At 37.2% G+C, this 27,550-nt stretch overlaps 2 protein-coding genes across 14 annotated transcripts in view; one reads left to right on the forward strand and one right to left on the reverse strand.

Moving 5' to 3' along the window:
* The window catches only part of RMI1 (RecQ mediated genome instability 1), a 345,682-nt gene extending 331,267 nt beyond the window's left edge, over positions 1-14,415 (reverse strand). The window contains exons 1-3 of one of the 5 annotated variants that reach the window (XM_031447305.2): positions 14,265-14,415; positions 3,871-3,967; positions 991-3,093 (exon numbers count right to left, since the gene is read on the reverse strand). In XM_031447305.2, the coding sequence (XP_031303165.2) occupies positions 1,177-3,057 (1,881 nt within the window). In that variant the 5' untranslated portion in view covers positions 3,058-3,093; positions 3,871-3,967; positions 14,265-14,415 and the 3' untranslated portion in view covers positions 991-1,176. Of the gene's footprint in view, positions 3,094-3,870; positions 7,444-7,478; positions 7,686-7,954; positions 10,508-14,158 lie in introns of those variants that run through there. The other 4 variants (XM_031447304.2, XM_064490122.1, XM_064490123.1 and 1 more) reach the window with 4 other exon arrangements.
* Positions 14,416-14,505: 90 nt separating this feature from the next.
* Positions 14,506-26,123, forward strand: HNRNPK (heterogeneous nuclear ribonucleoprotein K). Of its 9 annotated transcripts, none has more exons than XM_010993487.3 (17): positions 14,506-14,644; positions 16,648-16,725; positions 16,833-16,917; positions 17,317-17,414; positions 18,073-18,129; positions 19,607-19,650; positions 20,528-20,600; positions 21,114-21,185; positions 21,687-21,800; positions 22,154-22,282; positions 22,913-23,220; positions 23,357-23,411; positions 23,764-23,847; positions 24,141-24,156; positions 24,233-24,315; positions 24,700-24,869; positions 25,584-26,123. In XM_010993487.3, the coding sequence occupies exons 3-17, from the start codon at positions 16,860-16,862 to the stop codon at positions 25,615-25,617; spliced, it is 1,395 nt and encodes a 464-aa protein (XP_010991789.1). In that variant the 5' UTR covers positions 14,506-14,644; positions 16,648-16,725; positions 16,833-16,859; the 3' UTR covers positions 25,618-26,123. The 9 variants fall into 9 exon arrangements, with proteins under 9 accessions (XP_010991789.1, XP_010991791.1, XP_010991793.1 ...); XM_010993489.3 differs by having other exon boundaries at positions 25,644-26,123; XM_031447307.2 differs by lacking the exon at positions 14,506-14,644 and adding an exon at positions 14,896-15,002.
* The last annotated feature ends 1,427 nt before the right edge of the window (positions 26,124-27,550 follow it).

Raw genomic sequence — 27,550 nt, forward strand, 5'->3', positions numbered from 1 at the left:
GTTGTGGTATATTTATACAATGGAATAATACTCAGCCATTAAAAAGAATAAAATAATGCCATTTGCAGCAACATGGATGGACCTGGAGATTGTCATTCTAAGTGAAGTAAGCCAGAAAGAGAAAAAAAAATACCATATGATATCACTTTTATGTGGAATCTAAAAAAAAAAAAAAGGACAAACGAACTTGTTTACAAAACAGAAACAGACATAGAAAACAAACTTATGGCTACCAGGGGGGAAGGGGTGGGAAGGGATAAATTGGGAGTTCTAGATTTGCAGATACTAATATACATAAAACAGATAAACAAAAAGTTTATACTATATAGCACAGGGAACTATATTCAGTATCTTGTAGTGACCTATGATGAAAAAGAATATGAAAACAAATATATGTATGTTCCTATATGAATGAAGCATTGTGCTGTACACCAGAAATTGACACAACATTGTAAACTGACTATACTTCAATAAATATATATTTAAAAAAAGAAAGAAATCAGCATTTTCAATAAAACTAAAAGAAGGTTTACATGTAGAGCTAATTCAGAAAGGAGATAACACCTAACGACATGGATAAATACCTTATTTTAATCCAAAAAAATGAAATATTTACTGGATTTTAGTAATAGGTTAGTCTTAAAAATAAGGTTTTTAACCATTCAATATAATCTTTGAAATGGTATCTAGTTAATATTTGCTTTAAATATACCAGACAAATATTTACAATCAGCAAAATAAAAACCAGCAAAACAATTTGCACTTGAAAGTCTGACATTCTAATCCACTGGATTTACATTTTTTCCTAAGAAAAATAATATAAACAAATCTTTTGGGGGTACTCAACATATTAGAAGTACTGAACTACCTATTTATTAACTGTCGACTTTCAACAGTATGACTCATCAGTAAACGCCAATACAGTACTTTCACCTTATGAGAAATAACAAGTGAAAACAAATTTCTGAATAACAGTGGGTCATCAAACAGTTAGTATAAAAAATTTTATTTAAAAAACTTAAACACACAAACATGATTAAACATTTTAAAATTAAACTGAAATCAGTAATAAAACTTCTTTTTCCCCTCTTACAGAGTTGAAAAGTAAAAGGACAAATTTAATTATAAACATTTCCTTGTTTTTTCTGAATTGCTTTCTAATACTATTTTAGTAAATTACTTCTTTAATCGCCTCTTTAGGCTCTCAAGGTGTTCCATATTAACATCTTGTAATGCCAGTACCATTGCCTTGGACAAGGAGGGATTGAATGAAATAGTCATTAGACAGCACAAATCTATCAGATCCCTCTGACATTTCTGCAAACCTTCCAAGAATTTTCGGTATTTACAAGGATCCTTCTTTAACTGTTTCATTTCTGGTACTGAAAACCCTATCAGACTAGTAAGTATTTCATCTACAAAGTCTACATCTAGATATGCAGTACCATCAGAAATTTTTGCTGTTATACTCCAGATGCCACCGGAACTTGAGAGATTTCCAGTTAAGGTTACAATAAATGCTTTGACTTTCACTGTTAGAACTTCCTTTGGTTTGCTGGCCATTAGAACAGACAAATAGATAAAGGGTGGCGAATACAAATCCATGGTGATAGAAAGATCAGTGCTATTCTCTGACGATCTTAAAGAACAAGTCTGTAAAAGGTGCTCATTATCTTTAGAAATTTGTGAACTCTTTTTCGGTACATAATTGACCAGCTCTCCATCTAATATTTTATTATTTAAGAAATGGCCATCTGAACTGCTGATGGCTTGGTTTTTTTTATAACATGTCTCTGAGTTCTTATCTTTATTTGTAAAATCATGGTGTAGGGATACATTATGATTAACTGAAAAAATACTACTGTTCTGGTCTCTATCAGATGGACAACTAAAAGATGGGTCTCCATCGGTCATTTGCTCAGATATATTTTTTTCATTCCAATTATTGTTTCTATTTTTGCAAGTCAAAGAAAAATTATTCGGTGTATTAGGTCCATGTGAAAATCTCTCTATACTTTTATCAGCAGTTTTGTTCAAAGTCAATGGCTGCAATTTGTTAGTCTCCATTTGTTCTTTCTGGACAGCTTCTTCTAAAAGCAAGGCTTCCTCCAGTGAAAAGTCATCTAATTCCCCATCAGTGAAAAGCGCAGATTGATTTTGTGGTTTCTCCTTCGATCTTGGAGAAATAAGTCCTGGTTCACAATCTGACCTTCTGGTGGGAATAGTATTTGAGGAACTACCTGTGATGAAACAACTTCTTTCCAAGGAGGTGTTATTATTTGCTGCAAGCTCATCATTTTCGTCAAGACTTGCCAAGAGTTCTTCATCAGAAGGTCCTAATGCAGGATCTAGAACATCTGTAACTCTGGGGATGCTTTGGTTAGAATTATTTGGTATGACTGAAACCATAGGATCAGTTTCCCCAATTAATCTTGCGAGTACTTTTTCTTGAGCATATTCCTCTAAAAGAGCATCTACTTCTCCTCCCAACAACTTCACATTTTCTGGTTTCAATAAGAGAACACCAAGACGAAAAGAAATATTTCCATAAATCAAAATTTTTGTACCTGGAGGAAGATCACTATGAAGAGTTGGAATAGACTGATACTCCATTCCCTGTATTTGTACAATGCCATCAGTTAGCTGTAGCATCAACATTCGTGAAGGCTTTGCTTCCCAAGGTTTTGGAGTTACTTGTGTTTCTGCTGTAATTAGGTCATTGGTTGTATTCTTTCCTCTCAACTTTTGTATCTGGGCATATGCAGGCTGACTTACATCAACCAATGAATTAATCTGCAGAGCGAAAAATCCATTCAGTTCTCCTTTTGGAACTTCTAAAATGCCATCAGGTAAAAGAGGATGCTCCAAATCTCTCAAATCAGTAAGGAGCCATTGCTCAAACACTTGTTTATTCACTTGTGCCTGACTCAAATTAATGTTATCATTTTCTTCTTGGATCCAGTTAATACAAGCTTTCAGCCACATTAAAGGTACTTTAACATGCCATGTAGCTAAAAGCCAGGTTTCAACTCTTAATGCAATACTATTAACACTCATGTCTTTAAAGTAAAAGAAACACTAGGCATCTATTACCTGAAAATAAACAAAAAAGAAATTATGATAATTCAGTACATCTAAACATAGTTTTCATAATTCTCTACAATGTACAAACAGGCATAACCACACCCTTTAGATATTTCTCTCTTCAGCATCTTTATAATTCTTTTGACTTTCTACATGGCCTAAATTCAAATACCACAAGTAATCAGATGGTATAATGAGAAAAAGCAAAAGGTTTCAGACAGATATACCTAGGTATGAAGGCTAGCTCTGTCAGATCACAAGCTTTGTGACCTAACATAAATTCTTTAACGTCTCTAACCTAGTTTTTTCATCTATAAAATGTCAGTACCACCACCCACCACCTACCTAACAGGGTTGTTGTGAGGATTATATGATTAATATTTGTAAAGCATAATGTCAGACATGAAATATAGGCAGAATTAGTAGTTATTATATTAATATAATAAACAGATTCTAATTATTTAAAACTTAGTTAAATAACAGTATCTACAAATGTTCTTTTCATACCTATAATTCATACTCTTATATTAAAACTTATACCATTGTGTTCCACAAAATTAAATAAGTAAGAATAGATTCTGAGCTGATATAAAGTATATTATTTGTTTGGCTAAGTAATTCTCAACAGTCCTGTCAGGTAAATACACTGATCCTCCTGATTTTCTTAGTATGATAAAACAGTAGCAAAACACTGAAGACTAACCCTGTGTTCACAAAAGTATATTTTTCCTTCTACATCTAAGTTTGAATTTATAAAAGTTTTAATATGTCCACAAGAAAACTTACCATTTGGAACAGGAGCATAGGATTTGATGACAGGATTTGGAACTGGTTGTTCAGTGGAGTACTTGTAACCTCTACGGCTCAGAAATGGCCCTGAGAGCTAAGACAAGAAGCAGTCAGGGTTATAAGAAAAAGCTGCAGAAAGAATCACGGACCTATTTTAAGTGCAAGAGTGTGATGGTATGGTTTTGAGGGTTCGCATTATCAATCAGGGTAGAGTGGAGGTAATACAGAATAAAAATGTGGTTTGGAATGAAATAAACAAAAACAAGTGACCATGAGAAACTTAGACACTCTATACTGAAACTTGTTTCCTTGTCTATATACCTACTTCTTAGGGCTACTGTGGAAATTAAAGGATAAGAGAGGATGGCAGGCAGAGCACCGGTGCAGGCACAGATCAGTTGACCTGAGGCAACAATCCAGCCATTTAGGCTGCTCGCCCAGGCCCCAGCAGCAGCTACAGACCAGAAGTGGGCTGCCCAAAAGGTGTCGAGGCCCACAAGCAATCCGAGGCTGAAGCAGGCCAAAGCAGCTGAAACTGAAACTGAACAGTACCAGTTGCAGAGGGAGAAAAGGTTCAAAGTCAAAGAAGCTAGGGCTCTGGGCCCCACGGCAATGGCAGCACTGAGGTGCAAAAGGGGACCCAGGAGATGACCATCCACCAGATCTACTTCCGGCAGAACAGGGACAAAGTCCCAGGTAAACTCTTGGCCTCTGTCTGCGACATCTGGCCAGAAATCCATGAAAACTACCGTGTAAGTGGGTAGGGGAAGAAGCCCTTTCCATAGACTGGCATTTTAGATGCCTTCATGGAAAATGAAATTTTAACAAAGTTCAAGTTATAGTCTTGTGAAAAGACATTAAATTATCTCTGTACATTACATAGTAGGTCCCCTCCCTTTTTGGAGAATACTAAATTTTTAAAGAAGAAAAATGGATTAATTTTTTTCCCTAAAGCTTTCTCAAGGTCAGGGGCTTAATCTATGAGAAAGTAGTAAATAGTTATTTGTAACCTGTATTAAGCAGCAGCCGGCCTTAAAATAGTCCTTTCCAGCTAAAAGTTAGAACGATGAATACTAGTATAGTTGCTTGGGCTGCTTTTAGTGTCTCCAACAAAATTACCAGACAGAATTCAAGAATTTGTTACATGTTATTATTTGGTGTACTGATAATCATTTAAAAGTAAAGCCCTTTAAAAAAAAAAAGTAAAGCCCCTTTATTGTATTAAAAAAAAAACATAAAATAAAGGAGAACCAGTATATAATCTACTGGTTCAGAGTACAAGTCTGGTGCCAAATTATCTTTCACTTACAAACTCTGTGACCCTAAACAGTGGTCACATTAATTTAACAAATAGTTAAAATTCAAAGGAAGAGTTACAGTTGTTGTGAGAAATACATGAATAACATTTTAAAGGAGGAATTAAGAAGGTCATAACTACAGAACTGATAAAACTTTACACTGACAAAAATCATTGAGTACAGATATATATATTTTAAATCACATCTGAAAAACAATGTAAAAATCCAAACGTAGGAGCAGTCCCTGTCCAATGTGATAAAAAATAAACCATGTAGAGTCAAATCAGAAAGTCCCTTTAACAAAGAAGCCAACAATATCTACACCACCCCTCTGATTTATCAAATGGAAGTATTTCCTAACTTGTTGCTAAGTAAGAAGAGCAAAATACAGTGTGATAACTTTTGAATACAAAAGAAAGGAAAATAAGCATCCTCTTATTTACTCATATATACATAAAGGACCTCTACAAGGATATACAATAAAACATTTAACACATAGCTATATACTCAATAACAAAGGGTAAAAATCATGTGGGCCAGGAACAGAGGAGAAACATAGAGTAGTAAGTGGGCACTAAAATCACCAGGAAAAGGGACTTGTAGGCTAAAGCTCCAAGGCTCTAAGAATCCAACATGCCAACTATAGGGCAGAAGACCAGAACAGACTCCTTGCTAGAACTGGGCCAAAACAGTGTTCCACTCAACACCTACCTATGGCCTGTGGAGGGAACAGAAATAACCTAAGAATGGAAAAGGGGCCTACATAACATGTATAGTACATATAGTATGGTCCAAAACTAGGCTATTCACATAAAGTAAAAACCCAAATCTCTAAAGATCTAGAGCTACAACAGCCAGAAGGTCAAGCTGAAGAAACTCCAGAAACACATACAAGCGGAAAACACACACGGGGAAAACTCTTATTCAACATGAACTTTCCAACCATAACTGTAACACACTTGAGGAAAATTACCACCATGAGCCACATCAGCCTACAAAACAAACAGAATCTATTCCTGGTCATAAATTCAGTTAATGAATCAACAACATATATTGAATAAACTGTCTTTAAACAGAAACACACATAAAACAAGATCATGTATTGATTGGTTGATGAAAATTTCATGACCAAAGGCTCACAGGAACCTAACCCTGCCTATCCTTTAGAAACAATGGTTCAGTGTTCCCTAACTCAGTGTTCACAGCGACTTTATATAGAACATAACTACCATGAAAAAATGAGACTTGATTGTACTAGTAGTGAACAAAACATTACAATTTACAATCGCTCCAAAAACTTAAATCTAACAAAATATGTGCAGGATGCATATACTGAAAACTACAAACCACTGATGAAAAAAATCAAAGACAACTTAAACAAATGAAGAGAGATATTGTGTTGAAGACTCTATGATCAAGGTTCAATTCTCCCCAAACTAATACATAGCTTTAATGCAATTCCACTCAAAATCCCAACAATCTTTTTTTAAAATAAAGAATGGCAAGTTAATTCCAAAATTTATATGGAAAGGTAAAGGAAATAGAATAGCCAAGGTAATTTTGAAAAAGAAAAAGTTGGAGGGAGGCTCATGTTGAGTTCATGACTTAGTATAAAATCACAGTAATCAAGACAGTGAGGTATTGGCAAAAGGAGTAACATATAGGTCAATAGGAAGAGAAGACAGTCTAGAAATAGACTCATTCATATATGGTCAATTGATGTCCCATAAAGTTGCAAAGGCAATTCAATGGAAATAGGATAGTCTTTTGAACAAATCGTGCTAAAACAACTGGACATACATATGCAAAAATATGAATCTCAACCAATACCTTATAACATATATAAAAATTAACTCTAAATGGATCATAGACCTAAATGTGAAAACTAAAACTGTAAAACATCTGTAAGAAAAGTTAGGAGGGAAAAAAAATCAAGCTCATAGATAACAGAGAACAGATTGGTAGTTGCCAGAGGATAGGCACAAAGGGTGAAGGGAGTCAAAAGGTACAAACTTCCAGGAATAAAATAAATCATAGGAATGTAATGTACAGAATGGTCACTATAATTAATATACTGTACTGAATATACAAAAATTGCTAAGAGATCTTAGATCTTAAAGTTCTCATCACAAGAAAAAATTTTTTGTAACTAATTGTGGTGATGGATGTTAACTAGACTTATCATGGTGATCACATGATAATGTATATAAATAACAAATTATTATGTTGTACATCTGAAACTAAAATGTTGTATGTCAATTATACCTCAATTTTTTTAAAAAATGAAATAAAAGTTAGGAGAAAAACCTTTGTCATATTAGTTTCTTAAAAATTTTCTGAGACACAACACCAAAAGCATAATTTGTAAAAGAAAGAAATCAATAAATTGGGCTTCACCAAATTTTAAAATTCTGCTCTGTAAAAGACACTGTTAAGAGTATAAAGACAAGCCATAGTCTGGAAGAAACATGTAACTAACAAAATACTTACATCCAGACTACATAAAGAATTCTAAAATTCAATAAAACAAACTAATTCAAAAATAAGCAAAAGATATGAATAGACATTTCCCCAAAAGATGAGCAGATGAAAAATAAGACATTAGGGAAATGAAAACTAAAATCACAATGTGATACTACACATCTATTAGCACAGCTAAAATAAAAAATAACTGACATTACCAAGTAATGAAATTCTCATACATCATCGGTGGGACTGCAAAATGGTACAGCCACTTTAAAATAGAGTTTAGCATTTTCTTAGAAAATTAAGCAAACACTCACCATACAACCCAGCATCACAATACTAGGTATTCACTCAGGAGAAATGAAAACTTCACTTATTAAAAATCTGTATGTGGAGGGGAAGGGTATAGTTCAGTGGTTAGAGTACATGTTTAGCATGCACGAGGTCCTGGGTTCAATCCCTAGTATCTCCATTAAAAAATAAATAAATAAACCTAATTACTCCCCGCCAAAATACCCCACAAAAATCTGTATGTGGACACTTATAGCAGCTTCATTCATAATCACCAAAAACTGGAAACAACCCATATGTCCTTCACCCTGTGAATGGATAAACAAATTGTAGTACATCTTACAATGGAATACTATTCAGCAATAAAAAGGAATAAATTACTAATAGATGCAATAACATGGGTGAATGCTGCTACAGACTGTGTCCCTTAAAATTCATATACTGAAATCCCAAGGCCCAATTTAATGGTATTGGGGGTGTGGCCTTTGGAAAGTGCTTAGATTATGAGAGTGGAGCCCTCATAACAGTGATTAGGGTTCTTATAAAGGAGACCCCTCCACACAGCTACTTACCTCTCTACCATGGTGAGTCACAGTAAAAAGACTGTCCAGGAACTGGGAAGCATGTCCTCACAGACACCTACTAAGTCTACCATCACCTTGACCTTGGACTTCCCAGCACAGGGAAATAAATGTCTATTGTTTATGAGCCATACTATTTTGTTAAGGTAGCCTGAACAGACTAAGACATGTCAAATGTGGCATGCTAAGTAACGAAGTCAAAGACTATATAATTCTATTTACATGATACTGTGGAAAAGACAACACTATAGAAACAAAAAACAGTTCAGTGGTCGCCAAAGGCTGGGGGTGTGAAGAGGGGCTGACAAAGGGCACAAGGAAATTTTGAGGGTGATGAAACCATTCTATGTCACAACTGTGGTGGTGGTGGTGGCGGTGGCAGTGATGGTTATATGACTAATGTTTGTCAAAACTCATAGAACTACGCACCAAAAAAACCATGAATTTTACTGAATGTAAATTATATCCTCAATAAAAAAATTGAAAACACAAGTAAATATATATAGATAATTTTCAGATTTGCTGAGGAAAACATAGAATAAAGAAAATGATCCAAAAGAAGGCACAAAAGGAAGTAGCATGCACTAGAAATAGAAACAATAAATAAGATGGTAGAAATAAGTCTAAATATATCAGCAATCCTAATAATGAATAGATTAATTCACTTGTTAAAACATTTTCAAAGTGAAGAAACCAAATTCTGCTGTATTCTTAAAAGATACACCTAAAACAAAATAACATCAAAATACGAAATTAATCAACATAAGGCATGTTAAAATCTCCAGCATGATATGAGGCCAAAGCTTTGTGACATCTTATTCTCAAGACTGAGAGATCTGTACTTGTATAACCTAAGACTCCAAAGTGCTATTTTATCTCATCTGTTGTTCTTTTAACCTTAAAAATTAAGCGAGATCTAAGGCTCTTAGGTGTGCTCATTCAATAATAAGTTACCTTACTCGCTCCACTAAAATTTAAACACCACAGGGCTGACAAATGGACCTAGTAATAACTGGCAGAGGTGTTGTAGTAACGGGATGACAGTCATTAAGTAAACTGAAAAGCGTACTTTCAGTAGAGTTATAATTACCTAAATGAATTATCAAGTATAAACGCCAAAATCACAATTAAGTTGTTTGCAGAATGTTTTGTACTATAAATTACTCAGGGTACAGTATACACCCCTAAGTTATTATATGCAGCCATTTAACACAAATGCTATTTTCTACCCAAAACTGTTAAACAGTCGGAGCTAATACTGTTAATATATCTAGGAGGAAGAACGAACCAAAAAAAAAGAGAAGACTGACTGATTCGGAACTGAAAAGGTCAAGGCTGTATAGAAAATGAAATGGAAAAAAAGATGAATTTCAGTGGTGTTAATCCTACATCCCAGCAAGTACATCTGTATAAACAGAGAATTGAAGTTTTGCTGAAAATGAAAACCTCATATTTGAAGGATTTTAAACTTCTCAAAATACATACTTGTACATCTGCAATATTATCTAAACCTCAAACCAGCAATTTATGATAGAAAAGTCAGGTATTGTCACCTACTTGAGAGAGAATGAAAAAGGCACCAAGATTAAGACCAAAACATCATACCCAGCAGCTGACCCAGAACTAGAACATAAATTCTACTAATCTCTATTCCCATACCTTTTTCTAGATCCTGTTGACTTAAGTGAAAAGAGAAAGTAAAGTCAGTCCCTTATTTACATACAAAACCCACTTACATATAAAACCCATGCATAAATGGTCATTCTATAAGAGCACTACATGGCTATTATAATGAACAGACATTTCTCAGCTCTCATTTAAATAACAAGCTCACCTAGTGCATTCCAAATTATTTTATTTAGTCACCTATGCATCTACCTTTGTAACAACTTCAAAACAAGTGTTAAGTACAACTTTTCCTTTCACTGTAACTCCATTAAAATAACATCACAAAATAATTTTTACATTTTTTAAATATTACAAACTGATATTTTAAGGCTTATGTGTTTATTTTATTAATTAAAATGTACTTATTTAACACCTACTTCCTTGTTTGTGTTGTTGAACAAAGAAAGAAACAAAACTCATTGCAGATGATAGTTGGGACAAATTCTGAGAAACAGTGCTCAATAAACTACAGTGAAATTGTTCCATTAATATGTGTCAGTGTTAATAATTCTCTCCAAATACTACCCTCTAGGATTGGAATCTCCACTTTTGGAGAAACCTGATGTACTATGATTTTATAATAATGTTATCATGACTAAATGCACATTTGCTACACAGAATTCTTCATTTAACAGCAAAGTAAAATGGAGGGCAAACTGATCTGAAACATGGTTTAGTCCCCATAACTGGATGTTATAACAATTTTAATAAAAAAATGATTCTATGTATAATAGGATTTTTTTCTACAGATTAAAAAGAAAAGCTTACTAAATTTTTTAATTAAATGGAAAAAGTATTATTATGTGGGGTTATAAAGTTTAGACTGGGTTTCAATAACTGAACCCCTTAAAAATTTAGTAATTTTTTCCTTTAATTTAGTAATTCTTTCTTGAGAGATTGAGTAACCAGTCACTCACTGCAGGTAGAAGCAACTCAGAAGGGAAGTGTTAGCTACAGCAGTACAACGTCCCATCTGCTCATACACAAAGAAGCCCCTGATCCTCAAGTACATCACTGAACAAGACAAAAAAAATACGTTGTTTAAATTGTACATTAGAAAATGTTTACAATATAATCCATTCTTTTATTTTTAAATTTTAATCTTAATAAAATAATCAGAAATGAGGACAGATTTATGTGCCAGAGTGTTCATCACTGTGTTTTTATAGTATGGAAGAAACAGAAACAATCTAAATGTTCAACAACAGAGAAAAAAATTAAGTACATTACATTGGATCCATGAAATAGTAGTTAGAGCTTTTTATAAAAACATTTTTAAGGATTATAACATGAAAATATGTTCGCATTTTATTTTGTTAAGAAAAAAAGCCAGGTATAAAACAACATACATCTTAATCTCCATTAATTTTATAATCATGAAAAAATGTTTTTTAAAAAATTGATTGACATTTTGTGCAGGTTAAACTTGGCTGACCACAATAATCTACATTCTAGATCTCGACTGCAGGAACAGAGTGGAAGAAAATAGAGTAGGAAAATTCTATCACCACAAAGACAGGCAAATTTGCTTTACAGGTTAATTTTCAGTCAGCCTCACATACTCTAATTTTTTAATAGATAGAAAAAGAGGCAAAAGTACCATCCATTTGGACATCATATGTGGCATTCAATGAACAGCTAAGACTTAAAAGCACTAACAAATATTTAAATTATAACCACAACATGTTTCCACTGTCTCCATCTTAAAAACACAGGTAAGCCTGTGTTGCAACTTCTTGGGGACGACTTCAAGGTAACCCCAGAATTTTGAGAAGGCACTGTCTGAAAATTAGGGAGAAAAATTTATATTTAATGACTGAAATCAGAAAGAAGTAATGAGTGGAGCTGTTTGTGGATCCTCCATAACCTAATGTAAGGAAAAGAGAGAATAGGTTTACGAGTCTGAATCCCATCTCTGCTATGTGACCTTAGACATGTTCCTTAACTTCTCTTAGTCTTAATTTTCTAATCTGTAAAACAAAGATAACCACAATTTACTCACAGGACTGTAATTAGCATTAAACTGCCAGCATAAGTGGGGAACATAATGGGGAACCCAGAAAATGGCAGTTATAAAATTTTAAATAATCATCCACCTGGCGAGTGTACAATCTCAATTATATTAGTTTAGCTAAAGTAAATCCTATATCTAACTAATACTAACTCTAAATTCACTGAAAGTCCAAATAATAATAAAATTAATTACAGAAGACAGCAGCCACTGAATCTATTAATCAAACTGGCAAGTCCTTGAATGAGCACAGATATAACAGTTTGGCTGAAAACAACAGATGAAAGGATGGTGAAAAGACGGACTTTCCTCAAGTCGGCAAGTCCTTAAATGAGTGCAGGTGTGATACAGTTTGGTTGAAAATAGAGGAGGAAAAGATGGTGAAAAGACAGACTTTCCTGTTATTTAAAGAGAAACCTAAAAAGCAGACTGAAAGAGGTAAAGAAAGAAGCAAGTAGGAAAAGGCAAAAAAAAAAAAGAGAGAGAGAGAGAGAGAAAAAACATCTGACAACGGCATCCAGAAAAGGAGAATTACCACTTTTACCAGTTAGGGTCCAGTCAGATGACAGTGAAATTGGGAAGTTCTTAGAGCTGCTAATTGCATTCCTGCTCGTCACTCATCACTGTTTATCAAGGCAGAAAATGATGACTGCAACAGAAATACTAGCTCGAAAGAAAGCATCATTAGTACAGTACCCCTACATGTGCCTATTTGTGTTAGTGAAATGACAGGTTTTAAATGACATGTTCAATTAAATGTTGCAAATCCTGACTGGCAGGTTAAATCTCTATAATACCATAAATGATTAAGTATCCCCAGCCTCTTCGTACACTAAATCAATTCTTTGTTGAACATGAAATAAAAATCTGAACTATGTATCAAAAACCAAAAGCAAGTTTTACCTCCCAACAAGACTATGGTATTCTTCATGGTGGGGGCCATTTAAAAAATTGGACTTCCACTCAAAGAGCCTTTTTATAAACTCCACAATCACAGACACTATGCTCTTACAGTATATATTAACTTTCTTCCCAGCCAGTAAATAAATGTTGGTACTGCATGAGACCTCAGTTACCCCTAAAAAAGTCTTCCTAATTCAGCGAGTAAATGATAACGGACAGCCACAATCAGCCATTTTTAAAAGACGCTAGTTATATCTAATTTGCAAACTATTCAAGAGGGAAATCAAGTTACTATGGAATGAATCAGCAGAAATTCCTCCTTACAAAAAAAAAAAAGTATTCTAACGGTGGATTTAGCTTCATGTGTAAATTATAACATTTTTTTGCTTCAACACAAGTTTGGGGTTGTGAGAGAAGGGTAGAGGGTTAAGAGTGACGATGTGGATACTGGGCACTACCAGGCCGGGCAATTACCCCAGGGATTCAGTGACCTTAAGTGCCTTAACAAAAGGGGCCTTAGAAATAACGGAACACAATACACTAGAACGGTAGCGTATCTGAGGGCGAGAGTTTTGGTCTGTTTTAATCACTGACAGAAACCCTATCACACGGTGGGTGCTTTATAGAGCTGAATGAACCGAAAGCGGATGTCTACAAGACATTTTGCGATTTGCATTCACTGCAGGATATGAACGCAATACTTTCCAGAAATTTTTCACACACAACTGCAGCGAAGGTACCACAAAATACTTGTATCACAGACCCCATTAACCAAAAAAAAGAAGAAAAAGAAAGAAAAAAAAGGATAAAAGACGTTAGAACCGAGTGCCCTGTAAAGACCCCAGGCTCTCCCCTGGCGTGCAGGCCCAGGGTCGGAAGCAAAGGGGACAAGTTCTCCAGGACTCCAAGGCTTGCCCGCCACAACCCGGCTGGCGGGCCCGCATTCCCCGTAATCCCGCCCGCGCCGCCAGCGCGACAGGCCCCGCCACACCTGACGGGCGCTGCGGCTAGTTACAGACAGCGGGTTACCTCGGCGTGGGCTGGGCCGGCGGGCGGGCCGCACTTACCGGCGCGCAGCTCGCCCCGCAGCCCGAGCGGGAGATGGGCACCGGGGAGGGAGAGAAGCGAATGTGGACTGTGGAAACGGGGCATTCGTCTGGGCCTAGCACCGACCTGGGCGTCCCGCCTTCCCCTCGCGCAACAGCGGTTCCCGGGCGGCGCGATTGTGAGACCAGGAACCGCCACGGCGGGCGCCCTAACTCGTTTCGCTCCTTCCCGCCCGATTTGCCGCGCGCTCACGCCCCTCCTCCAAATCCAGAAAACTCCTCCGGGCCCTGAGGACGCCCCTTCCCCGCCCCCTCCTTGTGCGCGTGAACGAGACAACTTTCAGTTCTCGCGAGAGGTTTCCCCTCCCTCCCCCCCGCTAGTGAGTGCGCGAACGAGAAAGGAGGAGGGCGCTCCAGGCGAAAGCACTGCGGACGCCATTATCCTCTGTTTCTCTGCTGCACCAACCTCGACGTCTTGCCTACGTCCCGCTGGTTTGTGGCCTATAGGTAATTAGGGTTATTGGGGCTTGAGTAGTATGGGTTCGGGTAGGGGTTTGGCCTCCCTAAAGGCTGCGTTGACTTTTTCCAAGCCCGGGTTTCTCGGGCCCTTAGCGGCCTTACAGCCTAAAGGGAGGCGCCGGTGGGGGGCGGGGTCGTCCCCTCCTCCGGCGCCTTGATTGATGCTGCGTTGGGCCAATCGCTTCGCCCTCGCGCCACCGGTAAAGCCGGGGCAGCCAATCGGGCACGGCGGCGGGGTAGGCGAGCGCGGGGAGGCGGGGGACGGTGGTGGGGGCCTGCGCTCGTTCTCTGTCTAGCTGTGACCGGCTGAGGCGGCGCGTCGGCATAGGGGCTGTAGCTTCGCCCGGTGAGGAGTGGGGCTGGGCGGACTGCGCGTGGGGGCGAGGGCTCGAGGCCCGTTTCTCCGCCTGAGGGAGGCGTTTGGGGGCTGCTTGGGGGTTGGCCGATTCTGGGAGGGAACGTTGCCGAGGTTCCCCTCCCCCACCTCCGCCATTTCCCTAGCGTAGATCCGCAGTCCGCCTTGTGGTACTAGAGGCTTCGGGAAGTGGCGAGGCTTCTGCCGGTAGGACGAGTTGCAGTATTGGGAGCTAGGCCTCTTGTGTAGGAAGGAGGGGGGGCCGGCGGGCGGGCCCCGAGAGCGGTGGACCACGCTGCCGTTCTCTTTGTGTGGGTCCCGCCGCACTCGGACTCCCCCGGCCGGGAGCGGGCGCGGGCGAGCTGGGACGGCCGGGCTGCCTCCGTTGCTTTGTCTCTCCCGCGGTGGGGGAGGGTGCGGGGGATGAGATCGCGGGACCGCGTGGTGGGTGGGGGAGGGGGTCCGCACTCGGCTCCGCCTAGTAGCACGTAGTCGCCATTACGCGGGCCGCCATTTCCTGTCGTCTCCGGGTGAGGAGAGGTGCGGCGCTGGTGCTCTCGCCGCGGGAGCTTGTTCAGCTCCAGATACTCGGCTGTGGCGGATCCCGGTATGGGGTGTTGGGGAGAGGAGGGCATGTTGGCTCCGGGCTGGTTGCGCACGTACTTCGTGGTTTTCGCGGCCCGAGAGATGGTGACTGAAGGACCTGAAGAATAGGTTATCCTTAGAAACAGCCTATTTGTCTTGAAACTATCCGGATCTGCCACCACACCTCAGTATTTAACTGAGTGGTGTGCCAGAAGGTTAGCGTTTCAGTTAGTCATTAGAGTGGTTTAGAGACAAACATTAGGGAAGAGTGGGAGGCATAAATACTGGCATGACTTTTAGCGCTAAGCTGTTGAGCTATTTATTATTCTTTTTCTATAGGGACCACATGTAGCCTCCTACTAGTCCCGAGGTGGGGGGAGCTAAAAGGCTGTTTGCAGGACTATCACCACTCTGGTATTGCAGGTATAACTCAGGGTATACTGGGTTTTTTTTAACGTAATTTAAAATATCCCGCTAGTGACACTATTGGTGTTCAAGGGCTCTGTTGGAGAGTCGAGTGGTACTGGTAGTTAGAGCTGCGCTATCAGCTTTGCAGATTTATTTCTTCAGTGGATAGACCCGACGGTTGGCTATACCTAGAATTTGCCTTTATACCCGTAAACTGTAAAGAGTTAAGAGAATGTTGTTTCAAGTCACAAGTAGAAACGAAAACCCCATAGCGATTTAAAATTCCAATATAAACATTTTGTTACCTTTTCATAAATTTATACTTTCGGGAGCAACTTGGACTTAAATGCCTCACATGTGTCTGGTCTTCTATGTATATGTATCATATAAAATAACCAGTTGCTGTGGTTGGATTTGATCCAATGGCTAAAAATTAGTGTTTGTCCTTTTACCGAAAAAAATCAATTATGGTCCTTTGGTTTGTGTTCTTGTGTTTTAAGGTAGTCATTTGGAAGTTTAAGACCCTAAAACCAAGGAACAAGTTTTTAAAATAGCTCTTTTGTTTGTTGTGTTCAAATGGGTGTTCATTAGTATTCAGTAATAACCGAAAAAAAACAAAACTGATTTGTGTTGGTTTTTATAGGCTACTGCAGGACTAGGGTGTCAGTTGGTCCCGCCCAGAACACTTTGAGTTCTGCTCTGCAAGGATATATAATAACTGGTATGTTCTAGAAGCAGAGTCTTTTCTTGCCTTTTTTTAATATTTAGTGAGATGTATAGATTATTTTCCAATAAGCCAAACATACTAGCCTTTCTATTTTTCAACAGATTGGTGTGTCCATTTAATACGAGAAAATGGAAACGGAACAGCCAGAGGAAACCTTTCCCAACACCGAAACCAATGGTGAATTTGGTGAGAAGACATTTTAACAACTTTATACATTTTCTGTACTGTTAATTTTGGTATTTGTTCAATTTGGGATCCCGGTCAGTTACATCCTAGCCTTTATTTAGGAACTAGAACTAACTCATTTGCATCATTAACTGTAAACTTGATTTTAAAAAAGACAGTATATAATAAAAATCTTTTTCTAGTATTTTGAAATTTCTAATCTTTGGAACTGTTTGGTGACAGTATCTTGTGTTTTAGAAAAATGTTACTGGAAGGGAGCATGCTTTGTATTATACTTAAAAGTCCAAAAATTAGCAACAAATCTCTTAAAACAGAAAGAAGTTACTTTTAAATGTGGTTAAAGGTGCCTTTCTTGAAGATGCTGGTGCTTCCTTTGAAATCTGAACTGTTAATTTCTAGGTAAACGCCCTGCCGAAGATATGGAAGAGGAACAAGCTTTTAAAAGATCGAGAAACACTGATGAGATGGTTGAATTACGCATTCTGCTTCAGAGCAAGGTATAAATTTTATTTTTGAAAATTTGAAACTGGTTCTTTCTCAAGTAGGAATTAAGTTCTGATTGGGCCCTCTGGGAAGCCTTCAAATTTGGTCTACACACAGGCTGCGGAATCTAAAAGATTTCTGTGGTTCTTTCTGAACAGACTTTCTAGGCCATGACTTATTTTGCTAACAATTAAAATAAAAACCCTAAACCTAACCATTGCACAGGTCAAACTAGGAGATGGGTGTGGGTAATCCTTAAAGCATTAGTGGATTAAAGGTTATATCTTGATTACATTGTGGATTCTTTGGTTGGCAGCTTATCTGACTATCTCATAATGTGAAGGTACCTACTAACAAGTATATAAGTTACTATTTTACAAAGGTACTGTAAAATTAGATCCAGTGCTTAAGTTTTATCTGAGTGTATTTCTGGCATTCTGAATAGTTCTAAGCTGTCCTGGGGTTTAGTCCTCAAAGCACGTAAACTTAATTTTTGTTAACCTGATGTTATGAGATCCCCAAATAGATTTTCAGCCTTATTACTCCCAAAAAAAGAGAAGATTAGAGTTGTGTGGGGTTTGTTTGATTGGTTTTGGCTAAAGCTTATGAGCATAGGGAAACTTAATTTTAGGAAAAGATAAAATAAGTGTCTTATCTCATTATTTTCTCCAGAATGCTGGGGCAGTGATTGGGAAAGGAGGCAAGAATATTAAGGCTCTCCGTACAGACGTAAGTATTAAAGAGTTTAAACTACTACACAGGCAGCTTCAGTTTATGTGTTTGTAGTTTAAAGATGAGCGTCATAGAAATCATTTAATAGTCTAGATACAAGCCTTTTATAATAATTGATTACATAGATGATTTCAGGGTTTGCCATTCCTGATTTAACAAAGCCCAGACAGTTCGATTTGGGGGGTGTATCTGTATTAAACCTCTCTTCACTTTCTAATTAACTTTCCACCAAATTATTCACTTAAAAGCAAGATAACATCTTAATTAGAAATAACAATGGTATAAAAAAAACCCTTAATTGCATCATTTCCCATGTGTGAATCAAATACAGTATTACTGAAAACCATTGCAGGTGGCTGATTTAGCTCCGAAATTTTTATTTCCCTTATTTTTTTTTTCAACTTGTCCATCTGTTCTTTAACAGCTTACACATGGAGCACAAAGAAATTGAGGTTGCATGGTTTAAATATGGATAAAAAACAGAGTAGGCATTTTGTAACTGGGAAACAGTTTGTCAATGCTAATGATTTGAGTCTTCATATTTTATAGTGGGTTGACTCTTGTGATTAGACACAGTAAATGTTAGTATCACCAGAAGTGAGCTTATTTGTAGGACTTGGTTACACCACAATTCCTAAATTTTTTTTCTCATGTACACACTCTTGATGTTTTCTTGCTAAAGTTGAGGCAAATGATAGCTTTGTGTTGAATACTGATTTGATAGTATTTCATTTCTCTCTTGGTCGCAGATCTCTGTATGTTCTTCTTGATTTTACTGTAAACTGAACTTGAAAATTTGTTTAAATTTTACAAACTTACCTGTTAGCATCTAGGAGTGCGTTTTAAACTTCCAGGAAACCAAAATAACTAGTCTTTTAAGAGCTAGGGTTTTTGGTGGTGTGGGAATTTTTGTTTTGTCTTTTATAAACCTCTTTCCTCTTAATCCAGATGTTCTATATAATTATCTGGGTTATTAATTTCCCCATTTTCCTCAAGAATTTGAGTCATGACAGGTTTTGTGTCTACCCTCATGAGCCAGCCTGCTACTGAAACATCGTTTGTTTTTTTTAAAAAAAAAAAAAAGCTAGTTACCATCATTAAAGGTCCTTAAATGTTAAGCCACAGTCAGATATAGAGAAGTCCATTATTGTGTTAGTCTTCAGAACAACTTAAGCTTGTTTCATTAATTGAGAGTATGAGTATAGTTTGTATTAAATTAAAATTTATTGCTTTTCCCCCTTTTCCCTCTCCTTGTTTTTTTGGCCATATATCTCCGTTGCCCATGTACTGGATCGACTTACCCCTGCGTTGCCCACCATGACGTTGGCCCATCCGCCCCTGAACGCCCATGTGAAAACCCTGGTTGGCTATGCCCAAAAATGTGCTCGTTGCCAAACGGGTACCATACTTGACAACTTCTGATTGAATGCCCATGCCCAATGCCAACATCCACGAACGCCAATGACCAATGCAGTACAATGCCAGTGTTTCAGTCCCAGACAGCAGTGGCCCCGAGCGGTATGTCCCAACAGTTTATGCCTCACTGCCTGAATAGAAAGAGAGAAATGTATTTTATTACCTGCCTTTTATATAATTAAATAGTATCCCCTTTAGACGGTGTATTGTTTTTCAAGTTTCTGTCTTATTTTCCCCATTAAGTCTTTTTGTCACTGAACTTTTACCGTGAGTTGCCCACCCAAACGATCCACTAATTTTATTTCGATGGAAGGAGCACAGCTTCAAGTGTTGCATATTTGCTGCATTGTAAATCGAATTGTTACCGAAATAGTCTCTCGCTCTGTCTTTGTGGCCCACCTTGCTTCCCAACATTGCCTGTTCATAATTTTTTCTGATGAAATGCTAACTCTGGTTCACTTTCCTTCACTTCTCATTTGTGTTGTCTTTGTTTTGTCTCGCATTTGTATTTGTTTTCTTGCAGAGCCCATTAGTGATCTAATTTCTAACTGGTATCCATAACCTTACTCCAAATACAATGTTCACCACTTGCATATTCCCCACTTTGCCTAAGAGAAGGTGTGCCAGTTTTACCAATGTAACAGCGAGGGTATCCTTAATTAACTTAGTGGTGGCGGGGAACAGAAATATTCAACTCTGCTTCAGTTCTGGTCAATTTATTGCCCACTTAATCTGAGCCCTTCCAAGAGCCCATTCTCTCTGTCTCTCTGCAAGTCTCCTAATATTGTTACCATGTTTGTATTGGGCATAAAACAAAATGCATGTGAACAATGTATAAATAGGCTACTTTAAATGGGGAGTATTAAATAATTGTATGTTACTTCTCTGTAGAAGTTTGTATGACTACTGATGATGAACACAAAACTCATTTTTCTTTTCCACCTTTTTTGTACTATCTGCTATTTGTGATGTTTGACAGCATATTGAGTATCAGTGCTGATATTGAAACAATTGGAGAAATTCTGAAGAAAATCATCCCTACCTTGGAAGAGGTAGGCTCATTTTTTTAATGTATTTGGCAATTGGGGGGTTTAAGGATGTTTTAAAGGGGCATAATGGGAGAGATGGGGAGACAATGGGTATAATAGTTTTGTAGCAGCAATGTCTTAATCCTTTGCTGTGTAATGTTGAGGAATATATTGTACCTATATTATTTGTTTTAAAAAATGTAGTCTGGCCACTCTGGAGTAGATAGGAACTACCTGTGGTCATGCATTCTCATGGGTTTAGGGTATATTTTATGGGCTTTAGTTTTAGAGGAGGTTTTAAGTTAGAATATTGACTGGGACTGTGTTGGAAAGGATGACTCTAGTTTGAGAACTTTTCAATTCTATGCCATTGTTTACTAGATATATAGAGAAAAGCCTTGTACGTTGATTTTTAGCCTAGTTTCTTGTTACTTAGTGACAGTTGTGAAATATGTTGTAGTAGCTTTACCAATATATGCGACAATAGCCTGATCACACTAGACACTTAACCTATTACTCTTATTTTTCTACTTTCAGGGCCTGCAGTTGCCATCACCCACTGCAACCAGCCAGCTCCCGCTCGAATCTGATGCTGTGGAATGCTTAAATGTATGTCATAGTGCCATTGAACCCCACTGAAGTATGGAGCCTGGCCCATAGGATCAATTTTATTTTCAACATAGTGTACTTTTCCCATCTCTATAGAAAAAGGCTTAAAAACATGATAAATTAATGGTCTTACAACTCACTGTTGACCCTGCTCCATGCTGCAGTGGGAATTAACTACATTTGCAAAGTGCTTTGCAGTCATTTTTATTATGGTGTTATTTGAATGTTAATAATAATTTTGTGGTAACAGCGACATGCTAAATGGCTGCAGTGTGGGTATGGTGTTGCAGGACCTGAAAATAAAATAGTTTTTTAAGGTGGTGCAGAATGTCCTTTTTGGGCCTGGCTATTGAGGATAATAAGCACATAACTGGTAAAGTTATTGAAATATAAATTCAGGTTGCTCACTGCAACAGTATATTGTTATGCTTATAGCAGATAAGTGTCTATTCATGGGGTATCTTGATTTGAGTCTAAAATTTTATAATTCTCCCTCTGCAGTACCAACACTATAAAGGAAGCGACTTTGACTGCGAGTTGAGACTGTTGATTCATCAGAGTCTGGCAGGAGGAATTATTGGGGTCAAAGGTGCTAAAATCAAAGAACTTCGAGAGGTAAAAAGCATTGTTTTTTTTCCGCTGTGTTACTGGAAAATAGTTTTTCTGTATAGATTTGGTTTGGTGGGCTTCTCACTCCCTCCCCCCTTTGAGTTTCTTCCCCTAAGATTCCTCATCACTTCCATATTTAACTAGATTGCTAATCGAAATATAACCCAAAAAACCTGGCCACACTAGAGAAGTTATTTTGCCAAAATTTTTGTGTCTTTGCAAAGTCCTGTCCCTTACTTAACAAGGTTTTTTGTGAGGGGAATTACTGAAACGTAAATGTAAATTTACCTGAACCTGGGGTTTTTCGGTGCATTTGTTTTTTCTGATTGACTAATGCTGCTTTTGTGAACTTATTACAGAACACTCAGACAACGATCAAGCTTTTCCAGGAATGCTGTCCTCAGTCCACTGACAGAGTTGTTCTTATTGGAGGAAAACCTGATAGGGTTGTAGAGTGCATAAAGATCATCCTTGATCTTATATCAGAGGTACCTTCAGAACACTTCATTTATATTTAATTTCATAAAACATGTTTTATTCAAGAGTAGTTTCAAAACATTGAGGCAAATAGATTTTGTTTATCCCTTCCCTAACAGTTTTCTATCACTCTGCTTTTGCTATCACTTTAAATTAAAAATACTAGAGGAGAATCTGGAGGGTGGATTTTTTTTAATGTTAGGTGAGATAATTTTAATAGCTTTTGGTCCTTGAAATGAAGTTTCTATGGTTCTATAGTGCTACACTGCACAGCTTCCCAAGTGCTGTGCCTCACTATAGGTTACAGGCTTATCCAGGATACTGATCCCCTCAGGGTGGTCAGAGCTTCGTAATTCCCCGTTGTGAAATGTGAAAGAGGTTTTGTGGTCTCTTAAGATCTAAGGGTAAAATCAAGCTATTAATCTTAACCTCACAAGCACTAAGACTTGGTTTTTTTGTTTGGGGCTCACCAAAAATAGTACATTTTTAAAATTCTTCCTATTCTTCCTATTATCTTTGCCTATTCCTGTCCTGGTGTCAAGTACCTCAAATAAAAGGATGTGAAATGTTTTGTTAACAAGAAGGTTAATATGAACCAAGGCTCTTTTTTAATCTATAATCTTGCTGTATTTTTGTTTCAGTCTCCTATCAAAGGACGTGCTCAGCCTTATGATCCCAATTTTTATGATGAAACTTACGATTATGGTGGTTTTACAATGATGTTTGATGACCGCCGTGGACGTCCAGTGGGATTTCCCATGCGAGGAAGAGGTGGCTTTGACAGAATGCCTCCTGGTCGGGGTGGGCGTCCCATGCCTCCATCTAGAAGAGATTATGATGATATGAGCCCTCGTCGAGGACCTCCTCCACCTCCTCCTGGACGAGGTGGCCGGGGTGGTAGCAGAGCTCGGAATCTTCCTCTTCCTCCACCACCACCACCTAGAGGAGGGTAAGTTTCTTTCACTCACATTATTAACATAGGTAAAGCTATACTTCAGAGGTGAAGGGGGTACATTTTTTTTTGTTTGTTTGATGTAAGTGACATGTAAAGAAGCTGAGATTACAAGTGTTATGCTTGCTTGCAGAGATCTGATGGCCTATGACAGAAGAGGAAGACCTGGAGACCGTTATGATGGCATGGTAAGACCTTTGATATGTCAAATACAGCATCTGTATGAGAGCTAAAAGGGGTCTTAAAGTCAGGTAGTTAGCATTTTTTGTTGAAGATACTATTAACTGAAGACTTCCACAAGCGGACTTTTTTTTAGGTAGCTACTTAAGGTGTTTTGTTTTTTTTTTGTTTTTGTTTTTGTTTTTGTTTTTTTTGCTGGAATATTAAGGCTATTGATCTATCTTTGTTTCCTCCCAAATTTGTGGGTTTTGCCAATTTATGTATTTTATAAAGATATGAAATAGAAATTGGTCATAAAAAATATAGTGTCCTTGACGAATAGAGACAGGTTCATGTTAATAGTTTAATCTTTTAACACAGGTTGGTTTCAGTGCTGATGAAACTTGGGACTCTGCAATAGATACATGGAGCCCATCAGAGTGGCAGATGGCTTATGAACCACAGGTTGAGTATCATGGGTGTTTGCATTCTTGTCAGTAACAGCTTTAAGATGCTTGCTTATTCATCAATTAGGTGTTTTATTTACCCATATGTAATGTTTTTGTTTCTTGGAAGGCTGTGTACCTGTATGGTTTCTTTCCCTAAGGATTGTCTTCTGAAATTTATTTACTAGGGAGGATATGGGAGGCTTTGGTATCCTAAACTGAGGGGTTTTAGGAATGTTAAAATACCTGAAGTTTTGAGGCAAAATAATCTTTTTTTTCCTGTTTTTTTTTTTGTTTGTTTGTTTGTTTTAGGGTGGCTCTGGATATGGTAAGTTTTCTCCTTTGTGAAATCAAACATTATTTCATGCTTTCTAAATGAACTTAATGCTCATTATTTAAATCAGATTATTCCTATGCAGGGGGTCGTGGCTCATATGGTGATCTTGGTGGACCTATTATTACTACACAAGTAACTATTCCCAAAGATGTAAGTATCTTTAATATTACAAAGGGTATTTAATGAGTCATTTTAAGTTCCCTGACTTTAAGTAAAAGGTTTTAACAAAAATATTCCATTTTAGGATTAAAATTATGTTTTAAGGACTTCAGTGAGGTATTCTGCAGTTTGAGTCTTGTCAAATGATACTCAGTACTATTAAAAGCAGTTACAAGGGTTCTGAGCCCTTGATTCTTTCATGAAAGGAAATGGTGGTTAGTGTTGTAAATACATTATAATCCAAATCTACACATTAATAAAACAAAGTCAATAAGTTGTACAAAGTTAATGCTCTTTATGGTCACTGAAAATACAAAATAATACAGATATTTTTGAAAGTATGTCATAAACACTTGTTTCTAAAAATCTTTTCAGTTGGCTGGATCTATTATTGGCAAAGGTGGTCAGCGGATTAAACAAATCCGTCATGAGTCAGGAGCTTCGATCAAAATTGATGAGCCTTTAGAAGGGTCCGAAGATCGGATCATTACCATTACAGGAACACAGGACCAGATACAGAATGCACAGTATTTGCTGCAGAACAGGTCAGTTTGAGTTTAGCTTTATGTTAGCCTACACATACTAAAACTTTAAAAAGCTTTTCTTCTCAACTAATTTTTCTTTTAGAAGCCATGGTGTCTCAACCTTTTGGGGACCTAACTTCTAAACATTCTAATAGCTTTGCTTCAGTTTTCTTCTTTCTTACTAAAAACGAAGACATTCAATACTAATCTTGCTGGAAGAAGCCTTAACCAAGCAAACTTCTCATTTCTCTGGTGAAAACTGCTGCCAGAACCACTTGTTATAAATTATACAGAGCCTGTAGAAAATATAGAAGATTTCAGTGGATGTTGGTCTAGTTCTGTGTGGAAGACTAGTGATTTTGTTGTTTTTAGATAACTAAATCGACAACAAATCACAGTCTGCCATATGGCACAGGCCATGCCTCTACAGGACAAATGATTGGTGCAGTAAAATGCAGCATTTCACACCTTAACTGGCATTTCTTTGTCTTTTCTACCAAATATTAACAACTTTTGGTTTTCTTAATTCTGTTCCACTAATGTCTGATTTACTATTAATCTTTTTTTCTTGAATTTTACATTGCTCTATTTCATATTTGCTAATGTTTTAATTCTTATTTCTAATTGTGTAATGGACATAATTATCGGTTTAATTTAGCATTGAAATTGTCTTAATGTTGATTAAGATGTTACAAACAAATTCTAATTCGTACTTTTTTTTCTTTTCTTTTATAGTGTGAAGCAGTATGCAGATGTTGAAGGATTCTAATGCAAGATATTTTTTCTTTTTTATAGTGTGAAGCAGTATTCTGGAAAGTTTTTCTAAGACTAGTGAAGAACTGAAGGAGTCCTGCATCTTTTTTTTTTTATCTGCTTCTGTTTAAAAAGCCAACATTCCTCTGCTTCATAGGTGTTCTGCATTTGAGGTGTAGTGAAATCTTTGCTGTTCACCAGATGTAATGTTTTAGTTCCTTTCAAACAGGGTTGGGGGGTGGGGGAGGGTGTGCAAAAACTAACATTGAAATTTTGAAACAGCAGCAGAGTGAGTGAATTTTAATTTTTGTTCGTTGTTGGTGGTTAAAAAAAAAATTCCCCCCATGTAATTATTGTGAACACTTTGCTTTGTGGTCACTGTAACATTTGGGGGTGGGGGACAGGGAGGAAAAGTAACAATAGTCCATATGTCCCTGGCATCTATTTCAGAGCAGTGTGCAGAATGTAATGCTCTTTTGTAAGAAACGTTTTATGATTTTTAAAATAAATTTAGTGAACCTATTTTTTGGTGGTCATTTTTTTTTTTTAAGATGGTCATTTTTCAAATGGCTGAATTCCCCCAACCGGCCTCCAAACTATAAACACTAAGTTTGATTTTCAGTCTTCTGTTGGATATAAATAAGTGCATCTCCTCTAGGACATAGGCAAAATATCTTGACAAAGTCAGTTCTGGTGATTTCTTGATGGTTTGAAAGTCCATTACTTGGGAGGAAATTCCACCACACATTCATGCTTACAATAAGCTGGGTATTCTTGTTTGTTTGTTTTTACAAATGCTTGCCCCTGCTCTGCAACAGTTTTCTGTTAGTAATTGTGAAAACCAAGGGGGAGCAGTACAGGTGGAGTAGTGGTATAAGTATATACCAAACAGCAGCAAGTATTAATCAGAATAATACTTGGTTATGGAAGTGACTGATGCTAAACAAATTCTGATTATTTTTTATTAGATAATTTCACCTATAGACTTAAACTGTCAGCTTGCTAGTGTCTTATTAGTTAAACTTTGTAAAATATATATATATTCTTGTTTTTCCATTGTATGCAAATTGAAAGAAAAAGATGTACCATTTCTATGTTGTATGTTGGATTATGTAGGAAATGTTTGTGAACAATTCAAAAAAGATGAAAAAAATTCCTGTGGATGTTTTCTGTAGTATCTTGGCATTTGTATTAATAGTTAGAAGTTCACTTCCAAATAAATAAAACTCCTATAATGCTAGATTTGATGTGTGCCCAATTTGAACAAGGGTTGATTGACACCTGTAAAATTTGTTAAAACGTTCCTCTTACAAGGAAATACAGTAATCTTACATTATATATTTTTTGTGTGAAGTGTTTTTCTAGCATTTTTAAATAGATTTGGTACTATTGGTAAATTTAAAATTCCAGTAGTTGGGCTCTTTTAATTTCTTAAAGGGTAACAGCATAAAGAGCTGAGTCATTCCAATTCTACAAGTCCTTCTTAACTTTGATACACTGTTTTTTAGGTTTCTGTCTTAAAAATAGCCCTACTGTGTTGTAAGAATATTTACATACAGTGTTTTTTTCCCCTGATTTTTGGCTTATAAATCCCTAAAATGCTACCTGTTAGCCTCCAACTGCCCAGAAAGCATGGGAACAACCCAACAATTAAATAGACAGGGATTCGTGGATGCAGTTTTGCTTTAAGTTTAGAAAAGAGACTTGTGTACGACAGAATGTGAAATATGGGCAGTTTCAAGATTTGTGTATGATAAAAAAAATGAGAAAACAGTTTATGTGAAATATGTATGGGCAGTACATTTAAATATGCCATTTAAAGTGACAAACTTCAGTGATACCTTTTTTAGTTTTGGGGAGGGGAATTGAGTGTTCTCTTGATAAATGAAATAAATGGTACCACAACATCACTTAAAATACCTGTGATAAGGCTTCCCCAAAGGTGAAAT

This window comes from Camelus dromedarius, chromosome 10 (genome assembly GCF_036321535.1).
Source record: "Camelus dromedarius isolate mCamDro1 chromosome 10, mCamDro1.pat, whole genome shotgun sequence".
Taxonomy (NCBI): domain Eukaryota; kingdom Metazoa; phylum Chordata; class Mammalia; order Artiodactyla; family Camelidae; genus Camelus; species Camelus dromedarius.